At 40.3% G+C, this 27,924-nt stretch overlaps 1 protein-coding gene and 2 long non-coding RNA genes across 3 annotated transcripts in view; 2 read left to right on the top strand and 1 right to left on the bottom strand.

Annotated features, from left to right (window-relative positions):
• LOC146710663 (uncharacterized) overlaps positions 1-27,924 on the top strand; it is a 312,796-nt gene that overhangs the window by 252,359 nt on the left and 32,513 nt on the right. The gene's annotated exons all lie outside the window — the stretch shown is intronic.
• LOC146710664 (uncharacterized) lies at positions 34-26,398 on the top strand. Its single transcript, XM_085455304.1, has 23 exons — positions 34-55; positions 144-458; positions 1,368-1,676; positions 2,023-2,310; positions 2,429-2,722; positions 2,860-3,153; positions 3,288-3,581; positions 3,711-4,004; positions 4,131-4,424; positions 4,776-5,069; positions 5,199-5,492; positions 5,627-5,920; positions 6,050-6,343; positions 6,473-6,766; positions 7,118-7,411; positions 7,546-7,839; positions 7,969-8,262; positions 8,389-8,682; positions 14,512-14,805; positions 14,927-15,220; positions 20,952-21,296; positions 22,273-22,401; positions 22,499-26,398. The coding sequence occupies exons 1-23, from the start codon at positions 34-36 to the stop codon at positions 22,636-22,638; spliced, it is 6,252 nt and encodes a 2,083-aa protein (XP_085311430.1). The 3' UTR covers positions 22,639-26,398.
• Positions 15,725-16,736, bottom strand: LOC146710665 (uncharacterized). Its single transcript, XR_014920002.1, has 2 exons — positions 16,483-16,736; positions 15,725-16,242 (listed from the first exon to the last, which is right to left on the bottom strand). It is a non-coding gene; the product is annotated as an uncharacterized LOC146710665 (long non-coding RNA).

The following is a 27,924-nucleotide window of genomic DNA, read 5'->3' as shown; positions in this document are numbered from 1 at the left end:
TTTTGATTCTTCCCTCTAGTCTCTTTTCTCTTCATGACATCTTCACCTGTTGCAGGTTGGTCCATTCTCCCATGTAACAAATTCCTGTTTTTGCTCTGTGGGAAATATTTGGATTTTGAATCTTTGTTATATCTCTCTGACAGATGGTCAGATCAGACTAGCTGGGTCTGGGTCCACTCAGTGCTCTGGAAGAGTTGAAATCTATCACAGTGGCTCCTGGGGAACAGTCTGTGATGATGACTGGGACTTAAATGATGCTGAAGTGGTCTGCAGACAGCTGGGCTGTGGGGCAGCAGTAAATGTCTATCAATCAGCTCACTTTGGTGAAGGTACAGGACAAATCTGGCTTGATAATGTGGCCTGTTCAGGAACTGAAAGTTCTCTAACCACATGTCAACACAGAGGATTTGGGAAACATAACTGTGGACATGGTGAAGATGCTGGTGTCACATGTTCAGGTGAGACGAAAATTTTGTGGTTGGTTCAAGCTTAACACATGAATATGTATCTTTGGACATTTCTTTGAAGCTACTTTAGTCATTGATGCTACAAAATGTCCTAACTCTTCTGTTTTGGTAAATCCAAATCACATTTTCTGACAATCTGATATTATGATTCTAATTATTTTTGGCTTAAAAACAAAATAGACAAAAAAGCAGAGCTCATCTCCAAATGATACAAGTAAACAACTCAGCTAGACTCTTTTTCATTGCTGAGTCCCAAAGATTTTGTTTTTACGGGTAGAGTGTCTGAAGCCATGCATGCAGTGGTTAAGACTGTTGCTTCACAGCGTGAAGATCCTAGTCTGGGTCTTCTCTGTGTGGAGTTTGCATGTTCTCCCCAAGTATTCTAGCTTCCCCAGTCCAAGGTTAAGACATCCATGTGGTTAGATTAATTGGTGATTCTAAACTGACCATGTGTGTAAATGTGTGAATGGTTGGATGAGTTAGCCTCGCGGCAGACTGGTGACCTGTCGAGGTTGCTGCCTGGCTCCTTTTCTATGACAGCTTGTATAGGATAGAGCCCCACTGCAACTCAGAAATGAAAGAAAATCGATGGATGTTTTACCTGCATATGTTACATTCGAGTTTGAATGTTTTTATTCTTAGTTGAGACAGGTTGTAGCAACATTTACTGTATATTCAGTTTGTGTTACTGTACGTATGTTGTTCCATGGCTCTGACTGTTACACCTGCTAACTCGGAATTTCTCTCTTTATGTGCAACAAAGGACCACCTGTTCGTTTTGCATTTGTTTTAGTTGAGCAAATTCTGCAGGCCTCTCCTGTACATATAGATTTGATAATTTCCATGTGTTTTGTGTGTAAAACATTGAAACTCTGTTAATCTTCTCTAATTTTTTCATAGTTGGACAGATAAGATTAGTTGGATCAACTCAGTGCTCTGGAAGAGTTGAAATGTATTTCAGAGGCTCCTGGGGAACAGTGTGTGATGACAGCTGGGACTTAAATGATGCAAAAGTGGTCTGCAGACAGCTGGGCTGTGGGGCAGCAGTAAATACCTATGGATCAGCTCACTTTGGTCAAGGTACAGGACAGATTTGGCTTGACGAAGTGGCCTGTTCAGGAACTGAAAGTTCTCTAACCGCATGTCAGCACAGTGGTTTGGGGAAACATGACTGTGGACATGGTGAGGATGCTGGCGTTGCCTGTTTAGGTGAGAAAAAAGATTCATTTATAAATACTTAATAAGGTATAGATGGTCATCACTTTAGATGTCACACAAAATACTGAAGTAACAACTAATCACTGCTTGAATTAACCATGAACTAAAGATATTAGATATTAAATGTTGTAATCATTCAATCTTTCTAGAAGAAAATCCAAGCCAAAGGTGTGCGTGAGAGTCTAAATGTTCAAAAACTTTCATTTCTTACATTATTTAAAAAAAATGCATTTTTCTGCTTATTGTGACTACATGCTCACTATTTGCCTCTTTTAATTTTAAAAATGAAAATGAAGATGTTATACATTCAACTCTATGTTGTTTTGCTTTTCAACAGACAAACCAAAACCCAGGATCTCCATTAGTCCTTCTGGTCAAGTTACCTGGGGTCAGAATGTCGCCATCACGTGTTCGATCACAGCTGATCAGTTAAGTGGAGCATTTATCTTCACAAAGACCTCAGGCTCATTCAGCAGGAGAATAACATCAAGCAGAAACTCTGCTACCCTCAGTATCTCTAATGTAAACCTTGACAATGAGGGATCCTACCAGTGTCAGTTTCAGAGGGATTTGATTCCAGACTCCAACGCCCCTCTAAGTGATTCTGTGAGACTCTCAGTGACAGGTAACTTTTGATAAAATTTATACAATTTAATTTAATATAATTTTAATGTAATTCCTAATGACAAGTTCCTTCTTTAGTTTAAAGGAAATATGAACTTTTCACATATATTATTTTTCAGTCAACCTCCCAAAGCCCAGAATCACCAAGAATATTATTGGTGCAGTCACCTGGGGCCAAACTGTGAGCATCACTTGTTCAATCTCCACTCAGCATTTAGGTGGAACATTCACTCTGCAGCAGACCTCAGGCTCATTCAGGAAAAGCCAAACATCGAGTACAAACTCTGCTACCTTTAATATCCCTCAAGTGACCTTCAGTAATGAGGGATCGTATCAGTGTCAGTATCAGACAAGAGTTTCAGGTCGAGAATTCAGATCCCCTCAAAGTGATTCAATCAGACTCTCTGTTACAGGTAAGGAGGAACTTTAGTTGGTCTTTTTCTTTTCATCATCTCAAATAGATTAATTAAAACAACAACAATTTGAAATATAGAGCTAAACCTCAGAAAGGCAAATATATGATTTTGTGTTTTTGTGTTTTGTGTTTCAGTGATCCTCCCAAAGCCCAGCATCTCTAAGAGGCCAGCTGGAGAGTTGACCTGGGGCCAAACTGTTAGCATCACTTGTTCAATCTCAACTCAGCATTTAGGTGGAACATTCACTCTGCAGCAGACCTCAGGCTCATTCAGGAAAAGCCAAACATCGAGTACAAACTCTGTTACCTTCAACATCCCTCAAGTGACCTTCAGTAATGAGGGATCGTACCAGTGTCAGTATCAGACAAGAGTTTCAGGTCGAGACTTCAGATCCCCACAGAGTGACCCTGTCAGAGTTTCTGTTACTGGTAAGAGACAAAGATATTTCCTTTTTTTGTTTTCTGTTAACTTTAAATAAAAGTTCAGTTGAAACCAAGTTGGAATGTAAAGTCATACCTTTCCTGAAAGGAAACACTCACTATGTTATTTATTTATTCTTCAGTGATCCTCCCAAAGCCCAGCATCTCTAAGAGGCCAGCTGGAGAGTTGACCTGGGGCCAAGACGTTAGCATCACTTGTTCAATCTCAACTCAGCATTTAGGTGGAACATTCACTCTGCAGCAGACCTCAGGCTCATTCAGGAAAAGCCAAACATCGAGTACAAACTCTGTTACCTTTAATATCCCTCAAGTGACCTTCAGTAATGAGGGATCGTACCAGTGTCAGTATCAGACAAGAGTTTCAGGTCGAGAATTCAGATCCCCTCAAAGTGATTCAATCAGACTCTCTGTTACAGGTAAGGAGGAACTTTAGTTGGTCTTTTTCTTTTCATCATCTCAAATAGATTAATTAAAACAACAACAATTTGAAATATAGAGCTAAACCTCAGAAAGCCAAATATATGATTTTGTGTTTTGTGTTTCAGTGATCCTCCCCAAGCCCAGCATCTCCATGATTCCTGTGGGGAATGTGACCTGGGGCCAAACTGTTAGCATCACTTGTTCAATCTCCACTCAGCATTTAGGTGGAACATTCACTCTGCAGCAGAGCTCAGGCTCATTCAGGAAAAGCCAAACATCGAGTACAAACTCTGTTACCTTCAACATTGCTCAAGTGACCTTCAGTAATGAGGGATCGTACCAGTGTCAGTATCAGACAAGAGTTTCAAGTCGAGACTTCAGATCCCCACAGAGTGACCCTGTCAGAGTTTCTGTTACTGGTAAGAGACAAAGATATTTCCTTTTTTGTTACCTTTAAATAAACGTTAAATTGAAAGCAAGATAAAACATAAACTCATACCTTTCCTCAAAGGAAACACTCACTAATTTATTTATTTATTCTTCAGTAATCCTCCCAAAGCCCAGCATCTCTAAGAGGCCAGCTGGAGAGTTGACCTGGGGTCAAGACGTTAGCATCACTTGTTCAATCTCAACTCAGCATTTAGGTGGAACATTCACTCTGCAGCAGAGCTCAGGCTCATTCAGGAAAAGCCAAACATCGAGTACAAACTCTGCTACCTTTAATATCCCTCAAGTGACCTTCAGTAATGAGGGATCGTACCAGTGTCAGTATCAGACAAGAGTTTCAAGCAGAGACTTCAGCTCCCCTCAAAGTGATTCTGTTAGAATCTCTGCTACTGGTAAGAACTGAAATGTGAAATTTTCTATTTGGGCAGACTGCTGATGAAATGTTAAAGAAGTTGTAAGTCAGCTTCTATCAGCCTACAAGACTATAAGTGCACTTGATCCACTCATTTGTCAGAATGATTTGCAAGGTTTCAATTAGTTGGATTTTCTGAAAGAAAACAATAGCATGGAATTTGGCTAAATACAGGGTAAATTTACATTTAGTAACATTGGCTGGACAGTCGAAAGGGAAAATATATTTTCCAATCATTGTTTCAATGTGTATTCATGTAGTTCACAAAGGCAATGAAAGAAGCTAGGAAGATATCACTTTTCTCACAGACCACTATTCGGTTATTTCTCAGTGATCCTCCCCAAGCCCAGCATCTCCATGATTCCTGTGGGGAATGTGACCTGGGGCCAAGACGTTAGCATCACTTGTTCAATCTCCACTCAGCATTTAGGTGGAACATTCACTCTGCAGCAGAGCTCAGGCTCATTCAGGAAAAGCCAAACATCGAGTACAAACTCTGCTACCTTTAATATCCCTCAAGTGACCTTCAGTAATGAGGGATCGTACCAGTGTCAGTATCAGACAAGAGTTTCAGGTCGAGAATTCAGATCCCCTCAAAGTGATTCAATCAGACTCTCTGTTACAGGTAAGGAGGAACTTTAGTTGGTCTTTTTCTTTTCATCATCTCAAATAGATTAATTAAAACAACAACAATTTGAAATATAGAGCTAAACCTCAGAAAGCCAAATATGTGTTTTTGTGTTTTGTATTTCAGTGATCCTCCCCAAGCCCAGCATCTCCATGATTCCTGTGGGGAATGTGACCTGGGGCCAAGACGTTAGCATCACTTGTTCAATCTCCACTCAGCATTTAGGTGGAACATTCACTCTGCAGCAGAGCTCAGGCTCATTCAGGAAAAGCCAAACATCGAGTACAAACTCTGTTACCTTCAATATCCCTCAAGTGACCTTCAGTAATGAGGGATCGTACCAGTGTCAGTATCAGACAAGAGTTTCAGGTCGAGACTTCAGATCCCCACAGAGTGACCCTGTCAGAGTTTCTGTTACTGGTAAGAGACAAAGATATTTCCTTTTTTTGTTTTCTGTTAACTTTAAATAAAAGTTCAGTTGAAACCAAGTTGGAATGTAAAGTCATACCTTTCCTGAAAGGAAACACTCACTATGTTATTTATTTATTCTTCAGTGATCCTCCCAAAGCCCAGCATCTCTAAGAGGCCAGCTGGAGAGTTGACCTGGGGTCAAGACGTTAGCATCACTTGTTCAATCTCCACTCAGCATTTAGGTGGAACATTCACTCTGCAGCAGACCTCAGGCTCATTCAGGAAAAGCCAAACATCGAGTACAAACTCTGCTACCTTTAATATCCCTCAAGTGACCTTCAGTAATGAGGGATCGTACCAGTGTCAGTATCAGACAAGAGTTTCAGGTCGAGAATTCAGATCCCCTCAAAGTGATTCAATCAGACTCTCTGTTACAGGTAAGGAGGAACTTTAGTTGGTCTTTTTCTTTTCATCATCTCAAATAGATTAATTAAAACAACAACAATTTGAAATATAGAGCTAAACCTCAGAAAGGCAAATATATGATTTTGTGTTTTGTGTTTCAGTGATCCTCCCCAAGCCCAGCATCTCCATGATTCCTGTGGGGAATGTGACCTGGGGCCAAGACGTTAGCATCACTTGTTCAATCTCCACTCAGCATTTAGGTGGAACATTCACTCTGCAGCAGAGCTCAGGCTCATTCAGGAAAAGCCAAACATCGAGTACAAACTCTGTTACCTTCAACATCCCTCAAGTGACCTTCAGTAATGAGGGATCGTATCAATGTCAGTATCAGACAAGAGTTTCAGGTCGAGAATTCAGATCCCCTCAAAGTGATTCAATCAGACTCTCTGTTACAGGTAAGGAGGAACTTTAGTTGGTCTTTTTCTTTTCATCATCTCAAATAGATTAATTAAAACAACAACAATTTGAAATATAGAGCTAAACCTCAGAAAGGCAAATATATGATTTTGTGTTTTGTGTTTCAGTGATCCTCCCCAAGCCCAGCATCTCCATGATTCCTGTGGGGAATGTGACCTGGGGCCAAACTGTTAGCATCACTTGTTCAATCTCCACTCAGCATTTAGGTGGAACATTCACTCTGCAGCAGAGCTCAGGCTCATTCAGGAAAAGCCAAACATCGAGTACAAACTCTGTTACCTTCAACATCCCTCAAGTGACCTTCAGTAATGAGGGATCGTATCAGTGTCAGTATCAGACAAGAGTTTCAGGTCAAGACTTCAGCTCCCCTCAAAGTGATTCTGTTAGAATCTCTGCTACTGGTAAGAACTGAAATGTGAAATTTTCTATTTGGGCAGACTGCTGATGAAATGTTAAAGAAGTTGTAAGTCAGCTTCTATCAGCCTACAAGACTATAAGTGCACTTGATCCACTCATTTGTCAGAATGATTTGCAAGGTTTCAATTAGTTGGATTTTCTGAAAGAAAACAATAGCATGGAATTTGGCTAAATACAGGGTAAATTTACATTTAGTAACATTGGCTGGACAGTCGAAAGGGAAAATATATTTTCCAATCATTGTTTCAATGTGTATTCATGTAGTTCACAAAGGCAATGAAAGAAGCTAGGAAGATATCACTTTTCTCACAGACCACTATTCGGTTATTTCTCAGTGATCCTCCCCAAGCCCAGCATCTCCATGATTCCTGTGGGGAATGTGACCTGGGGCCAAGACGTTAGCATCACTTGTTCAATCTCCACTCAGCATTTAGGTGGAACATTCACTCTGCAGCAGAGCTCAGGCTCATTCAGGAAAAGCCAAACATCGAGTACAAACTCTGCTACCTTCAATATCCCTCAAGTGACCTTCAGTAATGAGGGATCGTACCAGTGTCAGTATCAGACAAGAGTTTCAGGTCGAGACTTCAGATCCCCACAGAGTGACCCTGTCAGAGTTTCTGTTACTGGTAAGAGACAAAGATATTTCCTTTTTTTGTTTTCTGTTAACTTTAAATAAAAGTTCAGTTGAAACCAAGTTGGAATGTAAAGTCATACCTTTCCTGAAAGGAAACACTCACTATGTTATTTATTTATTCTTCAGTGATCCTCCCAAAGCCCAGCATCTCTAAGAGGCCAGCTGGAGAGTTGACCTGGGGTCAAGACGTTAGCATCACTTGTTCAATCTCAACTCAGCATTTAGGTGGAACATTCACTCTGCAGCAGACCTCAGGCTCATTCAGGAAAAGCCAAACATCGAGTACAAACTCTGCTACCTTTAATATCCCTCAAGTGACCTTCAGTAATGAGGGATCGTACCAGTGTCAGTATCAGACAAGAGTTTCAGGTCGAGAATTCAGATCCCCTCAAAGTGATTCAATCAGACTCTCTGTTACAGGTAAGGAGGAACTTTAGTTGGTCTTTTTCTTTTCATCATCTCAAATAGATTAATTAAAACAACAACAATTTGAAATATAGAGCTAAACCTCAGAAAGCCAAATATGTGTTTTTGTGTTTTGTATTTCAGTGATCCTCCCCAAGCCCAGCATCTCCATGATTCCTGTGGGGAATGTGACCTGGGGCCAAACTGTTAGCATCACTTGTTCAATCTCCACTCAGCATTTAGGTGGAACATTCACTCTGCAGCAGAGCTCAGGCTCATTCAGGAAAAGCCAAACATCGAGTACAAACTCTGTTACCTTCAACATTGCTCAAGTGACCTTCAGTAATGAGGGATCGTACCAGTGTCAGTATCAGACAAGAGTTTCAAGTCGAGACTTCAGATCCCCACAGAGTGACCCTGTCAGAGTTTCTGTTACTGGTAAGAGACAAAGATATTTCCTTTTTTGTTACCTTTAAATAAACGTTCAATTGAAAGCAAGCTAAAACATAAACTCATACCTTTCCTGAAAGGAAACACTCACTAATTTATTTATTTATTCTTCAGTGATCCTCCCAAAGCCCACCATCTCCAAGAGTCCAGTTGGAGTGTTGACCTGGGGTCAAGATGTTAGCATCACTTGTTCAATCTCAACTCAGCATTTAGGTGGAACATTCACTCTGCAGCAGAGCTCAGGCTCATTCAGGAAAAGCCAAACATCGAGTACAAACTCTGCTACCTTTAATATCCCTCAAGTGACCTTCAGTAATGAGGGATCGTACCAGTGTCAGTATCAGACAAGGATTTCAAGCAGAGACTTCAGCTCCCCTCAAAGTGATTCTGTTAGAATCTCTGCTACTGGTAAGAACTGAAATGTGAAATTTTCTATTTGGGCAGACTGCTGATGAAATGTTAAAGAAGTTGTAAGTCAGCTTCTATCAGCCTACAAGACTATAAGTGCACTTGATCAGCAGAGTGAAGCTGACCCCCCACCCACTTGAAACGTAAAGGCAAATAGGCGGAGCGGTTAGTGCTACGTTTGTGCAGATTTGTGCAGGTAAAATTAGCGTTTGTGCTGCTACGGTTTCCGAGATATTAAACTTTATTTTATAGGTCATTCAAAGGTCACCATCCCCCCAGACTGCTCCAAAACAGGCCAAAATGGTCTACTTTTTTAGTGCTACGTTTGTGCTGGTTTGTGCAGGTAAAATTTGCGTTTGTGCTGCTTCTGTTTTAAAGATATTAATGAAAATGTAAAGGTCAACCAGCCCCCCCACATTACCCAAATCCAACAAAAGTGGTATCAAACGTTTGTGCTATGTTTGTGCTGGTTTGTGCTGCAAAGATTTTCGTTTGTGCTGCTATCATTTTAAAGATATTAATAACAATTTCTAGAGGTCATCAGAGGTCAACCAGCCCCCCCACATTAATTAAATCAAACAAAATGGGTGTCAATCAACTGTGCTACGTTTGTGCTGGTTTGTGCTGCTAAAATTTTCGTTTGTGCTGCTTCTGTTTTAAAGATATTAATGAAAATGTAAAGGTCAAAAGGTCAACCAGCCCCCCCACATTACCCAAATCCAACAAAAGTGGTATCAAACGTTTGTGCTACGTTTGTGCTGGTTTGTGCTGCAGAAATTTTTGTTTGTGCCATTATTTTAAAGATATTAACAAAAATTTCTAGAGGTCAACCAGCCCCCCCATATTAATGGAATCAAACAAAATGGATGTCAAACGTTTGTGCTGGTTTGTGCTGCAAAAATGTTTGTTTGTGCTGCTAACATTTTAAAATGTTTAATAAAATAACATCTTGATGCGTGCTTAATCATCCAGGTAAGTAAATCCCAAAAGGTTGATTCTGTTCATCTGGACATTTTCAGTTGGAGAAATGTTTCGTCACTCATCCAAGTGACTTCTTCAGTCTCAGCTGACTGTAGGTTTCCCCAACCATATAAACAGTACATTTGCATAGTGAAGAAAACTAGCGCCACTGAATGAACAATGTGCCGGGGGGTTAATTCCATGATTGTTAGTATGCAAATTCTTATGACCATTGATCAATGACAACTAATCAAAGCCTATTGATCAATGGCCATGAGTACCATTCACAGAAAGTGGGGAATGGCTACAATCACAGCATTGTAGGATGGCGAAAGATGTACCCTTGGGCCCCCCTTCTCGATCCAGAGATGGTCAGCATCCTGACAGCCCGATGGACGAAGCTGTCTCTCAGTCTGCTGGTTCTGCCCCGGAGGCTCTTCAGTATCCTTCCTGATGGCAGCAAACTGAAGACGCTGTTGAAGGGATGAGTGGAGTCACCTGTAATGGAGACGACCTTCCAGATGAGGCAGGTGCAGTAGATCTCCTGGGGAGGGAGGCAAGAGAGGTCCCCACAATGCTCTCGGCTGCTCTCACTACCCGTTGTCATTTTTTCCTGCAGAACCCAATGCAGGAGTCATACCACACAGTGATGCAGCTGGTGAGGATACTCTCAACTGTGCCTCTGTAAAAGGTGCTCATAATGGGGGTTGAATCTCTTGTGCTTCTCAGTTTGCAGAGGAAGTAGAGTCACTGTTGGTCTTCTCCACATTCAGGGACAGGTTGTTGTTGCTGTACCACTCTGCCAGATGGTTAACTTCACCCCTGTAGTAGATCTCGTCGTGGGTCAGCAGAATGAAGAGAAGGGAGCTCAACACACATCCTTGGGGAGCCCCCGTATTCCGTGTTCTTGGGCTGGAGGTGTTGCTGTTGACCCGTACTGTCTGCTGTCTTCCTGTCAAGAAATCTAGCAGCCCGTTATACAGCAAGGTGCTGATCCCCAGCAGATCCAGTTTGTGAATGAGTTGCTGGGGAATGATGGTGTTGAATGCTGAACTGAAGTCTATGAACAGCACTCTGACATATGAGTCTCTAGTGTTCAGATGTGTGAGGGCTGAGTGAGGGGCAGTTGAAATTCCATCATCGGTTGAGCGTTTTGACCGGTATGCGAACTGAAATGGATCCAGGTTGGGGGAAAGCAATAATTTGATTTGATGCATGACTAACCGTTCAAAGCACTTAACTTAATAATGATGGAGGTGAGTTTGACAGGACGGTAGTCCTTAAAGCAGGAGATAGATGACTTCTTGGGTTCAGTAATGATGGTGGAGGGATCTCCACACACTGTCTGGGGATTGTGTCACCACGGTCTGTAGAGTGGGCTTGTAGTCTGTGATGGTTTGTATTCCTTGCCACTGCCTCCAAGTATCTCTGCTGTCGCTGAAGCTTTGCTGTAGCTGATGCCACGTGACAGGTTTGCCCTTGCTGTTCTTAGACTCACCTAATTCCCGGCTCTGAAGGCTTGCATTTTTCAACTTTAGGAGCATTTAAACCTGACCTGTGAGCCATGGTTTCTGATTGGCCCAGACAGTGATAGTCCTGGTCTCTGTGACATCATCGATGCATTTTGGGATGTAGGCAGTGACAGTTTCTGTATATTCCTGAAAGTCTGTGGTGTTGTCGTGTGTGGCGGCCTGTGGTGGAAAAGCAGTGCCTCTGAGGACCCTTCTGGCCACACCTGTACCTGCTTACGAACTGGTTTGGTGACTTTGACCAGGGGCCTGTGGGAACCCATGGCACACCTAGATTTCTGCCTGTACTGACCCTTATGCAAAATAGGTGGAATTAAGACAGTTCCAAAAGCAAACACAACTGATCAGTGCTGAGAGTGGTCCTGTTGCTGAGGTTGGGATGATCCTGTAATCTCTTATGAACGACCTCCAACGCTTCTATGACTGGGATGCAAGTGAAGACAGATGTAACATCTCTCTCTCACTGTACATGTACTGTTTATAAAATTAGGGAAACATAACCTGCAAAAACAAAATAATTTGCAGGACAAATGTTTGACATCAATTTTGTTCGATTTGAAGAAGGTAGGGGGGGCAACTTCACTCACGGGTGTTTATAAGGTTGGGGAAACCTGCAGTCAGCTGAGACTGAAGAAGTCACTTGGATGAGTGACGAAACATTTCTCCAACTGAAAATGTCCAGATGAACAGAATCAACCTTTTGGGATTTACTTACCTGGATGATTAAGCACGCATCAAGACATTATTTTATTAAACATTTTAAAATGTTAGCAGCACAAACAAACATTTTTGCAGCACAAACCAGCACAAACGTTTGACATCCATTTTGTTTGATCCCATTAATATGGGGGGGCTGGTTGACCTCTAGAAATTTTTGTTAATATCTTTAAAATAATGGCACAAACAAAAATTTCTGCAGCACAAACCAGCACAAACGTAGCACAAACGTTTGATACCACTTTTGTTGGATTTGGGTAATGTGGGGGGGCTGGTTGACCTTTTGACCTTTACATTTTCATTAATATCTTTAAAACAGAAGCAGCACAAACGAAAATTTTAGCAGCACAAACCAGCACAAACGTAGCACAGTTGATTGACACCCATTTTGTTTGATTTAATTAATGTGGGGGGGCTGGTTGACCTCTGATGACCTCTAGAAATTGTTATTAATATCTTTAAAATGATAGCAGCACAAACGAAAATCTTTGCAGCACAAACCAGCACAAACGTTTGATACCACTTTTGTTGGATTTGGGTAATGTGGGGGGGCTGGTTGACCTTTACATTTTCATTAATATCTTTAAAACAGAAGCAGCACAAACGCAAATTTTACCTGCACAAACCAGCACAAACGTAGCACTAAAAAAGTAGACCATTTTGGCCCGTTTTGGAGCAGTCTGGGGGGATGGTGACCTTTGAATGACCTATAAAATAAAGTTTAATATCTCGGAAACCGTAGCAGCACAAACGCTAATTTTACCTGCACAAATCTGCACAAACGTAGCACTAACCGCTCCGCCTATTTGCCTTTACGTTTCAAGTGGGTGGGGGGTCAGCTTCACTCTGCTCACTTGATCCACTCATTTGTCAGAATGATTTGCAAGGTTTCAATTAGTTGGATTTTCTGAAAGAAAACAATAGCATGGAATTTGGCTAAATACAGGGTAAATTTACATTTAGTAACATTGGCTGGACAGTCGAAAGGGAAAATATATTTTCCAATCATTGTTTCAATGTGTATTCATGTAGTTCACAAAGGCAATGAAAGAAGCTAGGAAGATATCACTTTTCTCACAGACCACTATTCGGTTATTTCTCAGTGATCCTCCCCAAGCCCAGCATCTCCATGATTCCTGTGGGGAATGTGACCTGGGGCCAAGACGTTAGCATCACTTGTTCAATCTCCACTCAGCATTTAGGTGGAACATTCACTCTGCAGCAGACCTCAGGCTCATTCAGGAAGAGCCAAACATCGAGTACAAACTCTGTTACCTTTAATATCCCTCAAGTAGGGCTGCCACAAACGATTATTTTGATAGTCGACTAGTCACCGATTATTTTTGCGATTAGTCGACTAATCAGATCATCATCCATTGGACGTAAAACTACAGCTTATTGCACCAGCAGCATCTGCTCTTATATAACTATCATTAGCTTACAGCTTTAAGTGTTTAAGGTCTGTGCTAACTAAAAATAAAGACAAGATGATAGTTTATTAAATTTTAATGAAATTTGCAGATTGTTTCGGTGAAGTTTAATAAACTCCTTGCTATCTAAAATATAACAGGACACTGGAGTATATTCTGGAGCATCTCACACTTCTGATAATCAGTTGTCTGCTTGACGTTTATTCAGCTGTGTAAAAACTATAACTTTAATCTCAGACAAACTGATTTACTCAGGAACAAATAAAATACAAAAAAAAAAAAAAAAAGCCAAACAATAACATTTTAAGTTATCTAAGTGACTCATATATATTTAACCTGAGTAGCGAAAGACGGCGGTGGGTTTGAAAACGATTTGCGGGGAGTCCGGTGTTCTCACGGCGCTAGTGAGCCTAGCCCCCGGCTCGCTAACGAGCTAGTGGGTAACAGATGTCTCCGAAAACGTCGGAGCGCTTTTGAAAATATGTGGTGTCCTGATAAACTGAGCAGATATTTGAGGTTTACACAGCTACATTCTCGCCTGAAAATATGTTAAACGTTTATTTTGTGACCCAGAAAGAATAATAAGAGTAATATTAAAACTAACTAGCTGCCGCCATTGTTGGAAACTGCGCTGGGACACAACTGCTTCTTCTTCTTCTTCGGGGTTTAACGGTAGCTGACATCCTTGTACATGCAATGCTGCCATCTTCTGTTTCAGTCCGTTATTAAACTCTTAAATCCTGCCACTTATTCCTGCGTCTTTTGTGATCTTACAAAGCTTCAAACGACGCGTCGACTATTAAATCAGTCGTCGACGATTTTGATAGTCGACGTAATCGTGACTAGTCGACAAATCGTGGCAGCCCTACCCTCAAGTGACCTTCAGTAATGAGGGATCGTACCAGTGTCAGTATCAGACAAGAGTATCAAGTCGAGACTTCAGATCCCTACAAAGTGATTCCGTCGGAGTTTCTGTTACTGGTAAAAATTGAAATGTAAAATTTTCGGCTGATTGCTGATGAAATGTTAAAGAACTGTAAGTCTCCATTTCTCAACCGAAAGTTATCCTTTCAGCCTCTGTGCCACTGTCACCTTAATTGAAATGGAATTGAGTTGACAGGAAGCTAAAGTGAAATGAAACTCATACCTTTTCTAAGATGAAACACCCACTATGTTATTTATTTATTTTTCAGTGATCCTCCCAAATCCCACCATCACATCAAACACTGGTGGTGCAGTAACCTGGGGTCAAGATGTTAGCATCACCTGTTCAATCTCAACTCAGCATTTAGGTGGAACATTCACTCTGCAGCAGAGCTCAGGCTCATTCAGGAAAACCCAAACATCAAGCACAAACTCTGCTGTCTTCAGAATCCCTGAAGTGAATTTCAATAATGAGGGATTGTATCAGTGCCAGTATCAGACAAGGGTTTCAGGGCGAGAATTCAGCTCCCCTCAAAGCAGTTCTGTCAGAATATCTGTTACATGTAAGAAAAAAGATTTGCCTATTATGATTTATCATTTATGTGGATGAATACTGAAATTCAATTTAGTGAGTTATTCCTCACCAAAAAGAAAATAAACTAATAATGTGTTATATTTCTTCAGTGATCCTCCCAAAGCCCAGTGTCTTCGTGATGCCTGTGGGGAAGGTGACTTGGGGACATCGCGTTAGCATCACTTGTTCAATCTCTACTCAGCATTTAGGTGGAACATTCACTCTGCAGCAGAGCTCAGGCTCATTCAGGAAAAGCCAAACATCGAGTACAAACTCTGCGTCCTTCAACATCACTGAAGTGAACTTCAGTAATGAGGGATCGTACCAGTGTCAGTATCAGACAAGAGTATCAAGTCAAGACTTCAGCTCTCCAAAAAGTGACCCTGTCGGATTGTCTGTTGCTGGTAAGAGAAACCTATTTTCTTTAACTCAAAATGAAAGTTGAGATGTTAAGTAAGATACGTAATTCCATAAACCTTTTCTTTACTGTTACAGAAGAAATCTGATTAGCAACCTTAACGGTGACTTTAGCAAAGATGGCAAGTTAAAAATACAAAAACAACATCATCAGTAGATTATGCTGATGAGATAGAGCAAAATACTTGAGTTTCCAGACTCTGAGAAAGAACTTTAGTTAAATTGCTGGGGTTTTCTCAGTTGTATTATTGAGTGTCTACCTTACAATATACCGGTAAAGCGCCTTGAGGCACAGTATAAATAAAGCCTAATTGAATGGCTAGATAAAGCTGGGTATTATGTGCATAGCATTGACAATGTATGCTATGTCTTGTAATGATACCACGTAAGTGAAGCATGTATAATGCAAACAGAATTTGTCCTAGCAAGTGTAACCCCCCTCAGTCTCTATTTCCGGTGCTGTATGAGTAAAACTCTCTGGACTCGAGATGGGTAGGGCTCAGGCGTGGTTTATTCCCCTTTTTGTGGGTCTCTGCAATAACATGGGACATGAATAACAATGGGTTTCCAGCAACAGGATTCCGCCCAAACACAGCAAAAGCTTCATTGCTACTAACGGATAAGCTAATGATCGTATAGTGGAACTCTGTTTTCTTAAAATAAATAAAAAACAAATATTGATTGAAAAATAAAATGGCAACAAAACTTATCACGGAAAATAAAATAGAAACATTACTGCATTGTGGTTTAGGTAACAAAAGAGAAATTAATTCACTTAAATGCACATTCATGTAAATATAAATAAACTTCCAGACCAAAGCCAAAATTTCCTTTCATGTACAATAGTAAATGGAACAATGCTGCCATCTACTGGGCAAAACTTAATAAGCAGTATTTCTTGAACAGAATTAGCCTGCAGCTCAACCAAATACATGTTTCAAATACACATACCTGCAATAACATGGGACATGAATAACCATGGGTTTCCAGCAACAGGATTCCGCCCAAACTATCAAGAGAAGTTTCAAAATTATTAGACACCTCTAGCTGTTAGCTGCTAGCTCAGCGTGTCCATTTTTCCCACCGTCTAACCCATAATTGCAAAACAAGGTCATAAAACTGAAATCTACTCAGATGCTACTGTATGGGCAGTTCATGCTGTTAATGCACTGTCATGTTAACTTCAATGAGGATTTTCAAATATGTTTTAAACTCATGTTCAGTCAGGGCGGACTGAGGAAGAACTTACCACAGCAAAAGCTTCATTGCTACTAACTAGCTTAGGGAAAGCCCGTTTACCAGTAGCAGACTTCCGCTGCGGATTTTCAAAATAAAAGTTTCAAAATAAACCCATGGTTGCGATCCCAAGTTTAACAGGAATTTAACAACAACAAAACCATATTCATTCTTTTACATCGTTACACAAGGAACAATCTGGAACTCCATAATTAAACTTAGTGTTTGAAGAAGACTGTCCATTTACATGAACAAACTGGAATCTATTAATCAGATATAATGCAAACTACTGCATTGCAGTACCTTTATTTCGTATAGCATGCTCTAAGCATTGTATTGGAGATTATATATCGGAATTTCAGGAGCAGGATGTTACCTCGAAACCAGAGGTGAGTAGTAACGAGCTACATTTACTCCGTTACATTTACTTGAGTAAGTTTTGTTCTGAAAAAAACATTGTGTGTATTTTTTATCATAACTCTGGTTTTACGTGGCCCATCGACACAATTCCAAAAACTGGTATGTAGTTTGAAGTCCGCACTTTCGACCCAAGTTGAAATGGAGACTCTGACTCGCTGCATCTTGTAGCTGTGTCGTCTTAAATCGGTCGTATGATTTTGACGCGCCGGCGCGTCCGGTGACCCCACACAGCAAATCCAGCATGTCCAAATTAACACTGTCAGATTTGATTTCAACACTATTAAAGTGTCTATATGGGTCCACACCAGAGAGTGTTAATTTAACTCTTTTTGGAGAGTTGGTACGTTAACTCTGATTTAGTGTTAAACACCAAATCTGTCTGGAGTTGATAATTTAACACTTGGTGTTAAGAGTTTATATATTAACTCTCAAAGAGTATTTTAGTTTAACTACGTAAGAGTTATCTTCTAATTCATTCTAAATAGCGGGAATTTTACTGTTCTGAACTAGAAATTTCTTTTGGAAATAAACATTTACTAAAAAGATGCAATGGTTTTTGAAAAACATTTATTCTGAACTGTGCACCACAATTTCAAAACATTTTCTGAAAGATGTAACAGTATACATGTTCTCACTTTCATTAGAATTTTGTTTATCAAAAGGTCTGACATGGTAAATGCAAATAACAGCATTCTCATCACTTATTTCTTCAATACAATATGCATGTCCTTCATTCATCCCTTTGTGGAACTTCAACGCACTTCTGCTCTCCCCCATATTCCATCTTCACAAGCATATCCTGTGCGGAAATTGAATAAAAATTAGTTGACACTAATTAATGGCACAAATAATCCAGTAAACAATTGCAGCACAGTAAAAAAAAAAAAAAGGAATCCTCTTTGAGCCATTACTTGTGTAAAGTATTTTCCCAAAAGACAAGGACACAGGCAACAGGTAATACTGAACTAAATGTAAAACCTCAACCTTTTTCATTTTTACCTAAACCGTGTGCACAAAACTCTGGAGGGATCTATGCTAACGTAGAATCCAGTCAGGACGTCTGCTACTGCTGTTTGCTCGTTTTTTGTTTTTTTTTATGGGCGATCGTTTTCAGGCTTCAAGTAGCACCATTATACCAACATTTCACATTCTAGACATTGTTTTAGGTGTATTTGACCAAAAGTTTGACTGAAAATTCACATGCAAGCTTTTTTTCAAGGCTGTGGTATTTGCCCGCAAACAATACCTTTCAGCTAGCTAAAACAGAATATTATGCTATCACCGAGCAACATGGCTAATGCCTTTCACACAGCTTTGTCTCAACTCCAAAGAGCCACAGAAGTAAAAGCTCATAATAATAATTGAAACAATCTTTGAAAAAATGACTTGCCAAGCAGGGCAAACAACTCAAATATGTAGAGCAAAATGTTCTGAAACGGCTTCACTTCAGCTTCGATTGGAGCCGTGCTGGGGGCGGAGTCTGTGAATTCACTCTATTGGTGTCATAGCCCCTGTAGGAGTTCAGAGTTAAGAGGTCAAGAGTTAATGTTTCCATTGTAACACCTCCAGATTTGACAGAGAAACACTCATTTTTAACATTCGATTTTAACTACTATCATTTTACACCTCAGAGTTACATTAAAAGAATGTGACTCTGCTTAGAGTAAAATTAACTCTACTTTTGCAAGAAGACTATTAACACCAAAACATTTAACACTTTTGAATTTGCTGTGCAGAGGGTTAAAGTCAGTTACAGCACTTTCAGAAAGACGTCTACTGTGATGACGTCTAATCATCACAGTTTCTATGCTATATGTTAGAACAAGATCTAAAGTGTTACTAAAGCGGTGAGTGGGTTCTTTTAGATTTTGAGCAAAGCCTAATAAAAGAATAAATGCCATGTTGAGGCTGTCATTTTTAGCCTGTACATGGATGTTAAAATCAGCCACAATCCTTTTTTTATCTGAATTGAGCAATAAATCAGATAAAACGTCTGACGTCTGTGTAAGGTCCAGGTGGACGATAGATGATAACAAATAAGACTGGTTTTTGAGTTTTCCAATTAGGGTGGACAAGGCTAAGCATCACGCTTTCAAATGAATTCAAATACTCTCTGGGTCTTTGGTTGATTGATAAGCTGGTGTGGAAAATTGCTGCCATACCGCCCCTCAGCCTGTGCTTCGAGGATTCTGAAGGAGGCATTGATTCATTTAAGCTAACGTAATCAATCTGCTGCAACCAGGTTTCTGTAAGCAGTCTAAAGTGATTTGTTGATCAATTATTCATTCCTTTACCAACAAGGACTTGGATGAGAGAGACCTAATTTTTAATAATCTGCATTTCACTATTCTACTCTTTGGTGTGAAAGTGGATATTGCATTATTCTTTCTTTGTGATTTTTCATGTTTAAGTGATTTTTTTCCCGATTTTTAGTTTGTTTTAAGACACAGTCTCTAAGGGGATGGCCGCCGGGATGATTTTAGGGAGACAACAGGAGGAGAGAAGTTGCAGAGGCATATTTAACTGCAACTCTGCTTCTCTGGATAGTCACATTTTGTGGGGTTTGGCCAAACAAATCGGCCAAATTTCCATGAGATGAGAGAGCTGCTCCATTCGAAGTGGGATGGATGTCATCTCTCCTGACAAAACAGGGTTAGGGTTAAAAATCCTCCAGTACGTTTGCATAAAAAATATGGTAGTGCTATACTAATATGATAATAAAAGCATTTTTAAAAAGCTCTATTTTCTGTTGTCTATAATGTAGAGGGTAACTTTTCCTCCACAACTAAACAGGAAAATCAGTAGAGTGAAGGGTTAAAGCAGGATTCGCCAGTGCAAATGGTGGCGAAACCCTAAGATCAGTTGTAGTGGCTCAGCGTGAGGAAAAGAATCATAACTCATAATAACTGAATAATAATTAACGTGAGGTCCAGTAGATTTTCTTAATGTGGAGGCAGCTCTTTGTGGATTTGCACAACTGCATTCAAAAAGATTTGAGCAGATCTTTCACATCTACCTTACAATATAAAGCGCCTTGTTGTTGTGATTTGGTGCTGTATAAATAAATTGAAAATGAAAATTGAACACAATCTCTTTCCTAAACTAACCGTATACTGTATACAATTGGTGCAAAGGTCGAATTTAGTGAATTGATCTATGCATCATCAGCTTTAATGCAGATTAATTTCCTTTACTTCATGTAACCTAACACTAACCATGAGCACCACAGCCACTGTGCACAAGCCCAAGACAGTACAACAAGCTGACCTGTTTATCCCGGACAAAACTACCCAATATTTTTATGCAACATTGAAATAACACAAAGTTAGTAGAGCTTAATTTATTTTGCAGGATGTTTCACAATAAAACGTTTTTTTTAATCAAAACACATCATGTACAAATCCCATATGTAATTCGACTTATGATATTAAATGTAATCTTAAATTTGCAGTTAATTTAGTGTCACAGTCCTTACCTTTTGTGTCTCTGTTGATCTTGAGCTGATAGAAATGTTACATTTGGAATTACCTGCCAATTAAAAAACATTACTTCCAAAGTGCTTGCTCCTCTTCTTCAGGACTAGCTGCTGAAGTACCGTGACTTAACTTGTGTAATTTACAGGCACCTGCACTCATTCCAGCCCACTTTAACCCCCAAGTATAAACACTATAAAAGACACTGTTGAATATAATATGTGTTTTGAAAATGTAAGGATGAAAAGTAAAAAGTTGCCAGAAAATTAAATACTCAAGCAGAATTCCATGGTAGACTATTTTGAGAGCAGTGCTTAAAAGTGGACTTTTATGTTTTTATAGCTCCAGCTACAATAACCCCTGTTCCCTGCTGGACAATCTCACCTTGCAAAGTCTGTACATTTTGTTACAGCACTCTAATCCAACAGCATATCGATTACAAATGGCAGTGGAACTTTTCAATTAGTTTTTCCTACAGAATATAACCCAGAAATATCAGCTTCACTTCAGCTTGTTTAATAGTTTCAATGCATCTTCAGAATCCTTAATCGACCCTAAATTGTGTTTACTCTGTCTCACTTTTACCCAGTGACACTGCAGCAGCCCAGCATCTGCCTGACATCTCCTAACACTGGGCTGGTCTGGGGTCCTGAAGGTGTAGAGGTCATCAGAGGTGATGACTTTGTCTTCACCTGCTCCATTTCCTCCCACTTTCCTGGAGGGGTTTTCTCCCTCATCTTCTCGGGCTCCAACATCACAGAGACCAAGCCAGCTGTCAATAACTCAGCCTCCTTTACTTTTCCTGAAGCTGACTATGAACACCAGGGCAACTACAGCTGTGTGTATGAGGTCGTAGTTGTCTCGAGGAAATTCACCTCAACCTTCACAGCAATGAGTGTCACCATTAAGAAGGCTGGATTGAAGCTGTACTTAAGTAAGACCTATAATTGATTTGAAAATTACCCTAAAAAACAAATATATTCTCTGGGTGTCCGTTGAGCTCAGGGCATCCTCAGAAAACCATTATTATTAATGACACTGGTGGCTGTTCGGTGAAGTGCCACCTAACATGCATTTTTATGAGAACTCCCAAAACAGGGATGAGACATACACAAGGCATTCCTCACTATTATATTGCTTGGTGACATGTACTTGATGTTATACGAACCGGTGGGATTGACTGTATTGGTTAGTAACAGTTAAACATAGGGTAATAAAAAGAAAAGTTAACTTGGATGTTACGAACCAGCTAATGCTATATACATGCTGCATATCTCAGTAAAATTGAGGTAGCTAAGCTAACCTTTTGGTGATGATAAAGTTAGCAAAAATGTGATTAGCTGGCCAACTCATCAGCACCACAAAAATCTGCTTAGTTGTTACTCCATCTGCTAAAATGAATTGAAAATGGCCAGTTAAGTTACCAGACCAATCTTTGTTGGACCGTCTTTCTTCTGGCTAGTACTGACTTATCTGTTCATGGCCTTGGTTTACTTACCTTAATGTTGTTATTTACTTTTTTTTGGTCACTAGCGAAAAAAACCTGTCTCAGTCAATAATTGTGTTTTTTGCTTTTTTTTGCTTTGTCATTTGTTTTGTGCTAACAGCCAGTTGTTTGTGTTCTGTGTACTATGGTTACTCATTGTTGACCCTGAAACTACAAGAGAGTCACTTAGGCAAGGCAAATGGGAGGAAGTGTTTTAAATCATATCCTGTGGCCTGACCAATCCTTCACATAGAAATCAGTGTAGAGACTGTGAGAGGCAACTGCTGTCGGGGAAGACAAGAGAAGTTAGGATACACTCCACTCAGACAGTGGCAATATAAAACATTTAATATCTGAGAAAAACATTTCTACTGTATGTTAAATAACACAAATTTCATGTTTTTCTCATGTTTTTCTGTTGTAGTGAGTATGATCACGATCGTCTCAGTCTCAGCGCCCCTATTGCTGCTTCTGCTGGTCCTGACTGTGGTCTTCCTGGTCTGCAGGAGAAGGAAACAAGCTGAGAAGTCTGAAGACCTTGTCCATTTTCAAAGTGTGTGCGCACAGAGTTACAGTACATTACAATAACAGATGAACTGAGAAAGTATTTCAATTTGCTGACGTATGATATTCTAATGTTTGTGTTGCAGTTATTTCAAACAATTACACCATTGATGGTGAGGAAGAGCCGCATTATATCAGTTTTAAGCAGAACGACACAACGAAGAAGGTGGATCAAGGACAGTGTATGAAGACAGTTGTGTGTGAAGAGGATCATGATCATGAGTGAAAAAGAAAATGAAAGGGCAGCCAACTTTTTATTTTCAGTTGGAGTAGAAGTGAAACCTGACCTGTTCAAAAACAGAATAAATACCACAGCACGATAATACTTTTAATAATTCAGTCATTATCAGCCCAAATGTGCTCTCTGTGTTGCTTAGAAAAAGATTTCTTAGTTTATAAATAATTATGAAACACTCAGCAAATACTGAGACTTAAAGTCTCAGTATTTGCATTATTAATCATTATCGCAGGTCAAGGTCATAGGCCACTGTTCTATCATAGGACTCAGTGTTTAAATGTAATGATATTTGATTATTCTTTCTAAAGGAAAATGCTAATGAGACATGTGTACCAAATATTGATAGAATTATCAAAAATACAAATTCTGAATTTTAGGCAAAAAGTGAACAACTATAAAAATAAACTTACAAATAATCAAAGAGCTGTGTACATTTTGGTATGTAACACAGTAACGCTAAATTTATTAATTATTCAGTTATTCCAGTCAAAACACAGAGGATAGTTCCAGCAAATCACACTTTACTTTTATATAACTAAGTGAGGTGAGTGGTCACACACAGTTACATTACTTACACTCGGTAGCTATCCTCAGGTTGAAGAGTGCTGAGCTCCACGTAGCTATGATCTATTTTATACTGTATTCTAATAACAAGTGATGTGTAAGTTGATGCACTTATTATAGCAAATAATAATCATTTTCATCATCATCATCATCGTTGTTGCTAAATTTAAATGTAACCTCATCATTTGTGGTTTTAATCATTGTGTCATTACTGTGCACATGGATGTTGTTCAGCTTTACTCCAAATTCAAATAAAGGCTGCTGCCAAAATATCGAAATGCTTAAATCTCATTACACACATAAAGAATTTCGACTATTTAGGAAATTATTAATAAACTAATGAAACAATTGTGTTTAGATTTCTTTTTGGCTGATAGCTTTTTTAAAGACGGGGTGGGGGGTATTATTTTCACGTTGGACTTTTTTTGCTCTAAATAAGTGTAAACTGCATTTAAAGGGTCACTTTACCCAAACCGGCTAGAAAGCAACCCGAAGATTCTAACCTTACTAATCATTTTAATTACACATAATTACACATTCGAGTAACACACAACAGGTCGTGTGTGCGTGCATATTGTAAAATTATGATATTATTTTATGCCATGTTATACCCCTAATTAAAGATTGTGAATTATTATGTAGTTTTAGTTTGCATTATTCTCCTGAATTAGAAGAAGCTGATAACTATTGCATTAGTTAAACTGATTTGCATTACATTAAATTGCTGACTTGTTGTGAATGAATGATATTGTTTTATGATGCATTATATTGCTGAGTTATAAGAAATACTGTTCGCAGAAGGTTATTGTCTAATTTGTCTGAGTAGAAGAGAATAGAGTGTGCTGGAGTTTTCTGCCCCATTTCAGCAGGAGCAGATAAACAGGGAGCCAAGGTCGTAGCTCAGGCGCTGTGTGAGAGAAAGCATGTGAATGTTTAGGCTTTTTATGATAAGGTGGAGGCACCAGAGGCTATAAAAGTTTGAGCAATGCTCCACCATTTTGAGATTTTGAGGCTGTCTGCATCAGTGTCCATCTCCCACGTGTGTGATCATTAAATCATCGTTTGACTCAACCCGGCCGGACCAGTGTTGTTATTGTGGTTTTTTCTCTTGTCTCCATCCCCAATATTTTGAACCTTAACATTTTGGGGGCTCGTCCTGTGGTATTGGGGTGGAATTTAAAAGTTTGGACGGTCCGAGGTTGTCGAACGGACAGGCACGAGCCAGTGGTCTGATTTGAGTGGACAAAAGCCGGCTTATCTAAAGGTAAGGCACTACCTGTTGAATTATTTCCAAAATGTGCCAAATTGGATATGACTAAATTAAAGTCTACTCACTGAAATTACTGGTAGAGTGTCTGTTTTGATTTTGATGAGAATCACCGTGTGTTATGCAGTTAAAGTTGCTTAAGAATGTTTAATGAAGTTGAAGAAATATGAAACTGTTCTGGAGGTAACAGATATAATGTTGGGTTTGAGTCCCTGGATATTGAGCTGAAGGCTCAGGTAGTTTGGTAGGGAAATTAGGACAGAAACTGTTCTGGAGGAAACAGAGACTGGTTAATAGTTTTACAAATTAGGTCAGAAACTGTTCTGGAGGTAACAGATACTGTTTAATTGATATGTTAAAATTTGTCAAAATTGTTTAGGTGAAAATTGTTATAGGACGGCACTGGAAGATGCTAAGAAGCACATAGCCCGGAGGTTACGCTCCCTCCTGGCCGTGGACGCGCGGTCTTGACCTGTCGGCGAACAGGGTTAGTTCAGTTTTTGCTTAACTGTGGGGTACAGGGCATCCTGAAATAAGCTAGGAGTTAGAATCTCCTCACCGTTTTAAATAGTGTCATGTGCTTGTTTGGACACAGTTAAATTGAGTTAGGGACTTTAGAAATCAGGCCATAGGCTGTTCTGGAGGAAACAGATACTGGTTAATTGATTACAAAAAAGTTAACTTTCTTCGGTTGGACCCGTTAACTTAAATTTGTCGAAATTTCTTAGGTGCTGAATCTGTCAGGCCTGTCAGTGATTGTAAATATAAGACGTCTTTGTAATATAAAATAAAAGAGTTTTGTCTGAGCTTTGTGTGACCCTGTGTGTGACGACAGCGCACTGCAGCGCTGCGAGCTATTTTTAGACGGTGTGTGAACATGCAAATGAGCTGTGACGCGCACAGAGGACTTTGCTTCCTGTTTAGCGTGTTTTTGAGTTTTATAATTTTGATTTGCAAACAATGATACATGCCTGTAAGTAAAACGCTGATTTTGCTGATTATGATACTACAAATAAGGTGTTGAATGACTAGGGTGTGAATGATGTTGGAGTTTAAAGCGGAAACTCAGAGAGGAGTGTGTTGGGAGACTGGCATGTAGTCTGCAGTGCAAAGGTGGGCGTCTTGCCTGCTAGTCTATTTAACAGTGATGAAAATGATATTAAATAAATCTCTCAGTGTGTTGATACAGGTGGCTATGGGGCTGGACCAACTGCCCCCACAAGCACGGCGGCCGAAGCAAAATTATAGTAATGGAAACCAAACTCAGCAAGAATCAGCAGCTGTGGAAAAGACAGCAGCTAGCAGAGAATTAAAGGAGAAATTAAGAGAAGTTTTACACATAAAATTGCGGCCAACAGACTTGTGGAGGTTGGGAAGGCGCCTGGAGCATCACAACAAAAAGGTGAAACAAAAACACACACAAGCAGAGAAATGTGAGAGAGAGGCACGTGCTAGAGAAATGCCTCGTTTGAGAAAAAACGTTAAATTAGCCCATGTACAAACGCACATACACGCAATGAAGAAACAGCTTACACCCATGAACACGTGAAGATTTTCCAGCAAGTTTAAAGCAGTGAAACTTAACATACACCCGCCGTTACACAATAAAGTTTATCCACTACTAACAAATAAACCCTCTGGGTTGCAGGACAACAACTTAACTTCAAAAAAAAAAAAAAAAAAAAAAATCACAACCAGTGATAACACGACAAATTTAGTGGTTAGAAAAGTCAAATTGTGACATGTTTTCTTCTGATTGATTAATACAAGTGATTACTGAATGAAAGAAAATTCCATTTTTGTGCTTTAAACATGATCTTAAGAATTTTAACATGTACCTGTGTTGTCCTGTCAGCTTGGTGAGTTATGAGAGGATTATATGGTGAGAAAAAACAAAAAAAAAAAGGGGGAGAGAAGGCTGACACAGGGCCTGGTCCCGTTGTTTTTCCCCTCTCTGAGTAACACAGCCAATACAACATGATTTTCCTGTTCGTTTGTTTTTGTTTTTGTTTTGTTTTGTTTTTTCTCTTTATGCTTGATTACAGGCTGCTTTGTCGGCCCGGAAAAGCCGAGGCTGACCCTGGACTCCTGCTCTCCCCTCTACCATCTTTGCTCTCTCCTCTACCATCTTTGATGTGACCCTGACTAAATGCTAAAGCAGCTGAACCCGCAACAACAACTTGAAAATGTCAACAGTGCTGCAGGAAAATGATCTCATGCAGCAGAGACGGAGAGCGGTAATCCAAGGCCCGTTTCACTACACGGGGAGATTTCTGTCAGCGTCTTTTCTTTCTGAGAAGATTGAGAAAGGCCCGGCTCCCACCACCGATTCTGACCACCTTATATAAAGGAATTATTGAGAGCATCCTGAGCAGCTATATCACTGTCTGGTTCGGGAACAGCACCATGCCGGACAGACAAGCACTACAGAGGGTTGTGCAATCAGCTGAGCGCACCATCCGCTCCGAGCACCCTGACCTGCACTCAATCTACAGCAGGCGGTGCTGGACCAAGACCAGGAAGATCGTGAAAGACCTCAGCCATCCCAACAACAGACTGTTCTCTCTGTTGCTGTGTACGTGACAAAGAAACATCTGGATTTGGAAAACGAGGCACTCGCAAAGCCACCAGCATTGTGCCTGATTGGACACACCCCTCTCACACACTCTTTACATTCTTGCCATATGGAAAAAGACAGCTTCAGCTGACAGAGCTGTGACGAGACGCCCATCAAGCCCAGATGAAAAGTGAGGCCGAGCAAAACCATGCTGACCTTAACCACTCTGCATTAAAACTGTGCAGGACAGTGACGGACCAACAATGACCATCGGGCAGCAAAAAGGGCGTGCCAGGGACAGGAGGAATAACTGAGGTCACCTCAGAATGGACAAAACACCAGGAGAAAATAAGCTGAAGGCACAGGTGTCGGGGCTCGGCCAGGAGCTGACCTCTGAGAAGAGCCGAACAGCAGAGCCGCAAAAGGCCGTGGAGCAAAGCAAGGAAAACATCAATGGACTTTAATCTGATTTCTACGGAAAAGACTCTGAGGTTTCTGCCCTCAATAAGACCTCGAGGCATCAGAGCAGAAACTGAGCATGGCCCAGGAGGAGCTAGCTGAAAATCGAACCCATCAGGCTTGGAGTCCAAGACACCGGACTTGAAATCAGGCCGGAGCATCCTGGAGCTAGATGAGCAGTGTGATTTGTCCGGTCTGCTATGGAGCGAACGTTAGGGGGATGGCTTCCTGTCGCCTCTGCCGTCCTCCGATCGCTCAGCGTCCTGGGCTGCCCAGCTCTGGACTGAACGCTCGGGCCGAGACACCCAAACAACCATGGACTCCATTCCCCTGGAATGGGACCATGACTACGACCTCAGCCGTGGGCTTGAGAGTGCAAGCAGGGATCCCAGAGAGCCTTGAGGCCTGTGTTAAACTAACAGAACAA

This window comes from Copadichromis virginalis, linkage group LG4 (genome assembly GCF_057382275.1).
Source record: "Copadichromis virginalis isolate Kocher_CV1m ecotype Utaka linkage group LG4, C_Virginalis_male_GT1.1, whole genome shotgun sequence".
Lineage (NCBI taxonomy): Eukaryota > Metazoa > Chordata > Actinopteri > Cichliformes > Cichlidae > Copadichromis > Copadichromis virginalis.
This window is presented reverse-complemented; position numbering and strand designations above follow the sequence as displayed.

Bases quoted from the DNA above. Each gene is read 5' to 3' on its own strand.
- LOC146710664 (XM_085455304.1), top strand. From the start codon at position 34: ATGACATCTTCACCTGTTGCAG. The intron at 3,582-3,710 runs GTAAGGAGGAAC...TTTGTGTTTCAG, and splicing joins AATCAGACTCTCTGTTACAG to TGATCCTCCCCAAGCCCAGC. The intron at 5,921-6,049 runs GTAAGGAGGAAC...TTTGTGTTTCAG, and splicing joins AATCAGACTCTCTGTTACAG to TGATCCTCCCCAAGCCCAGC.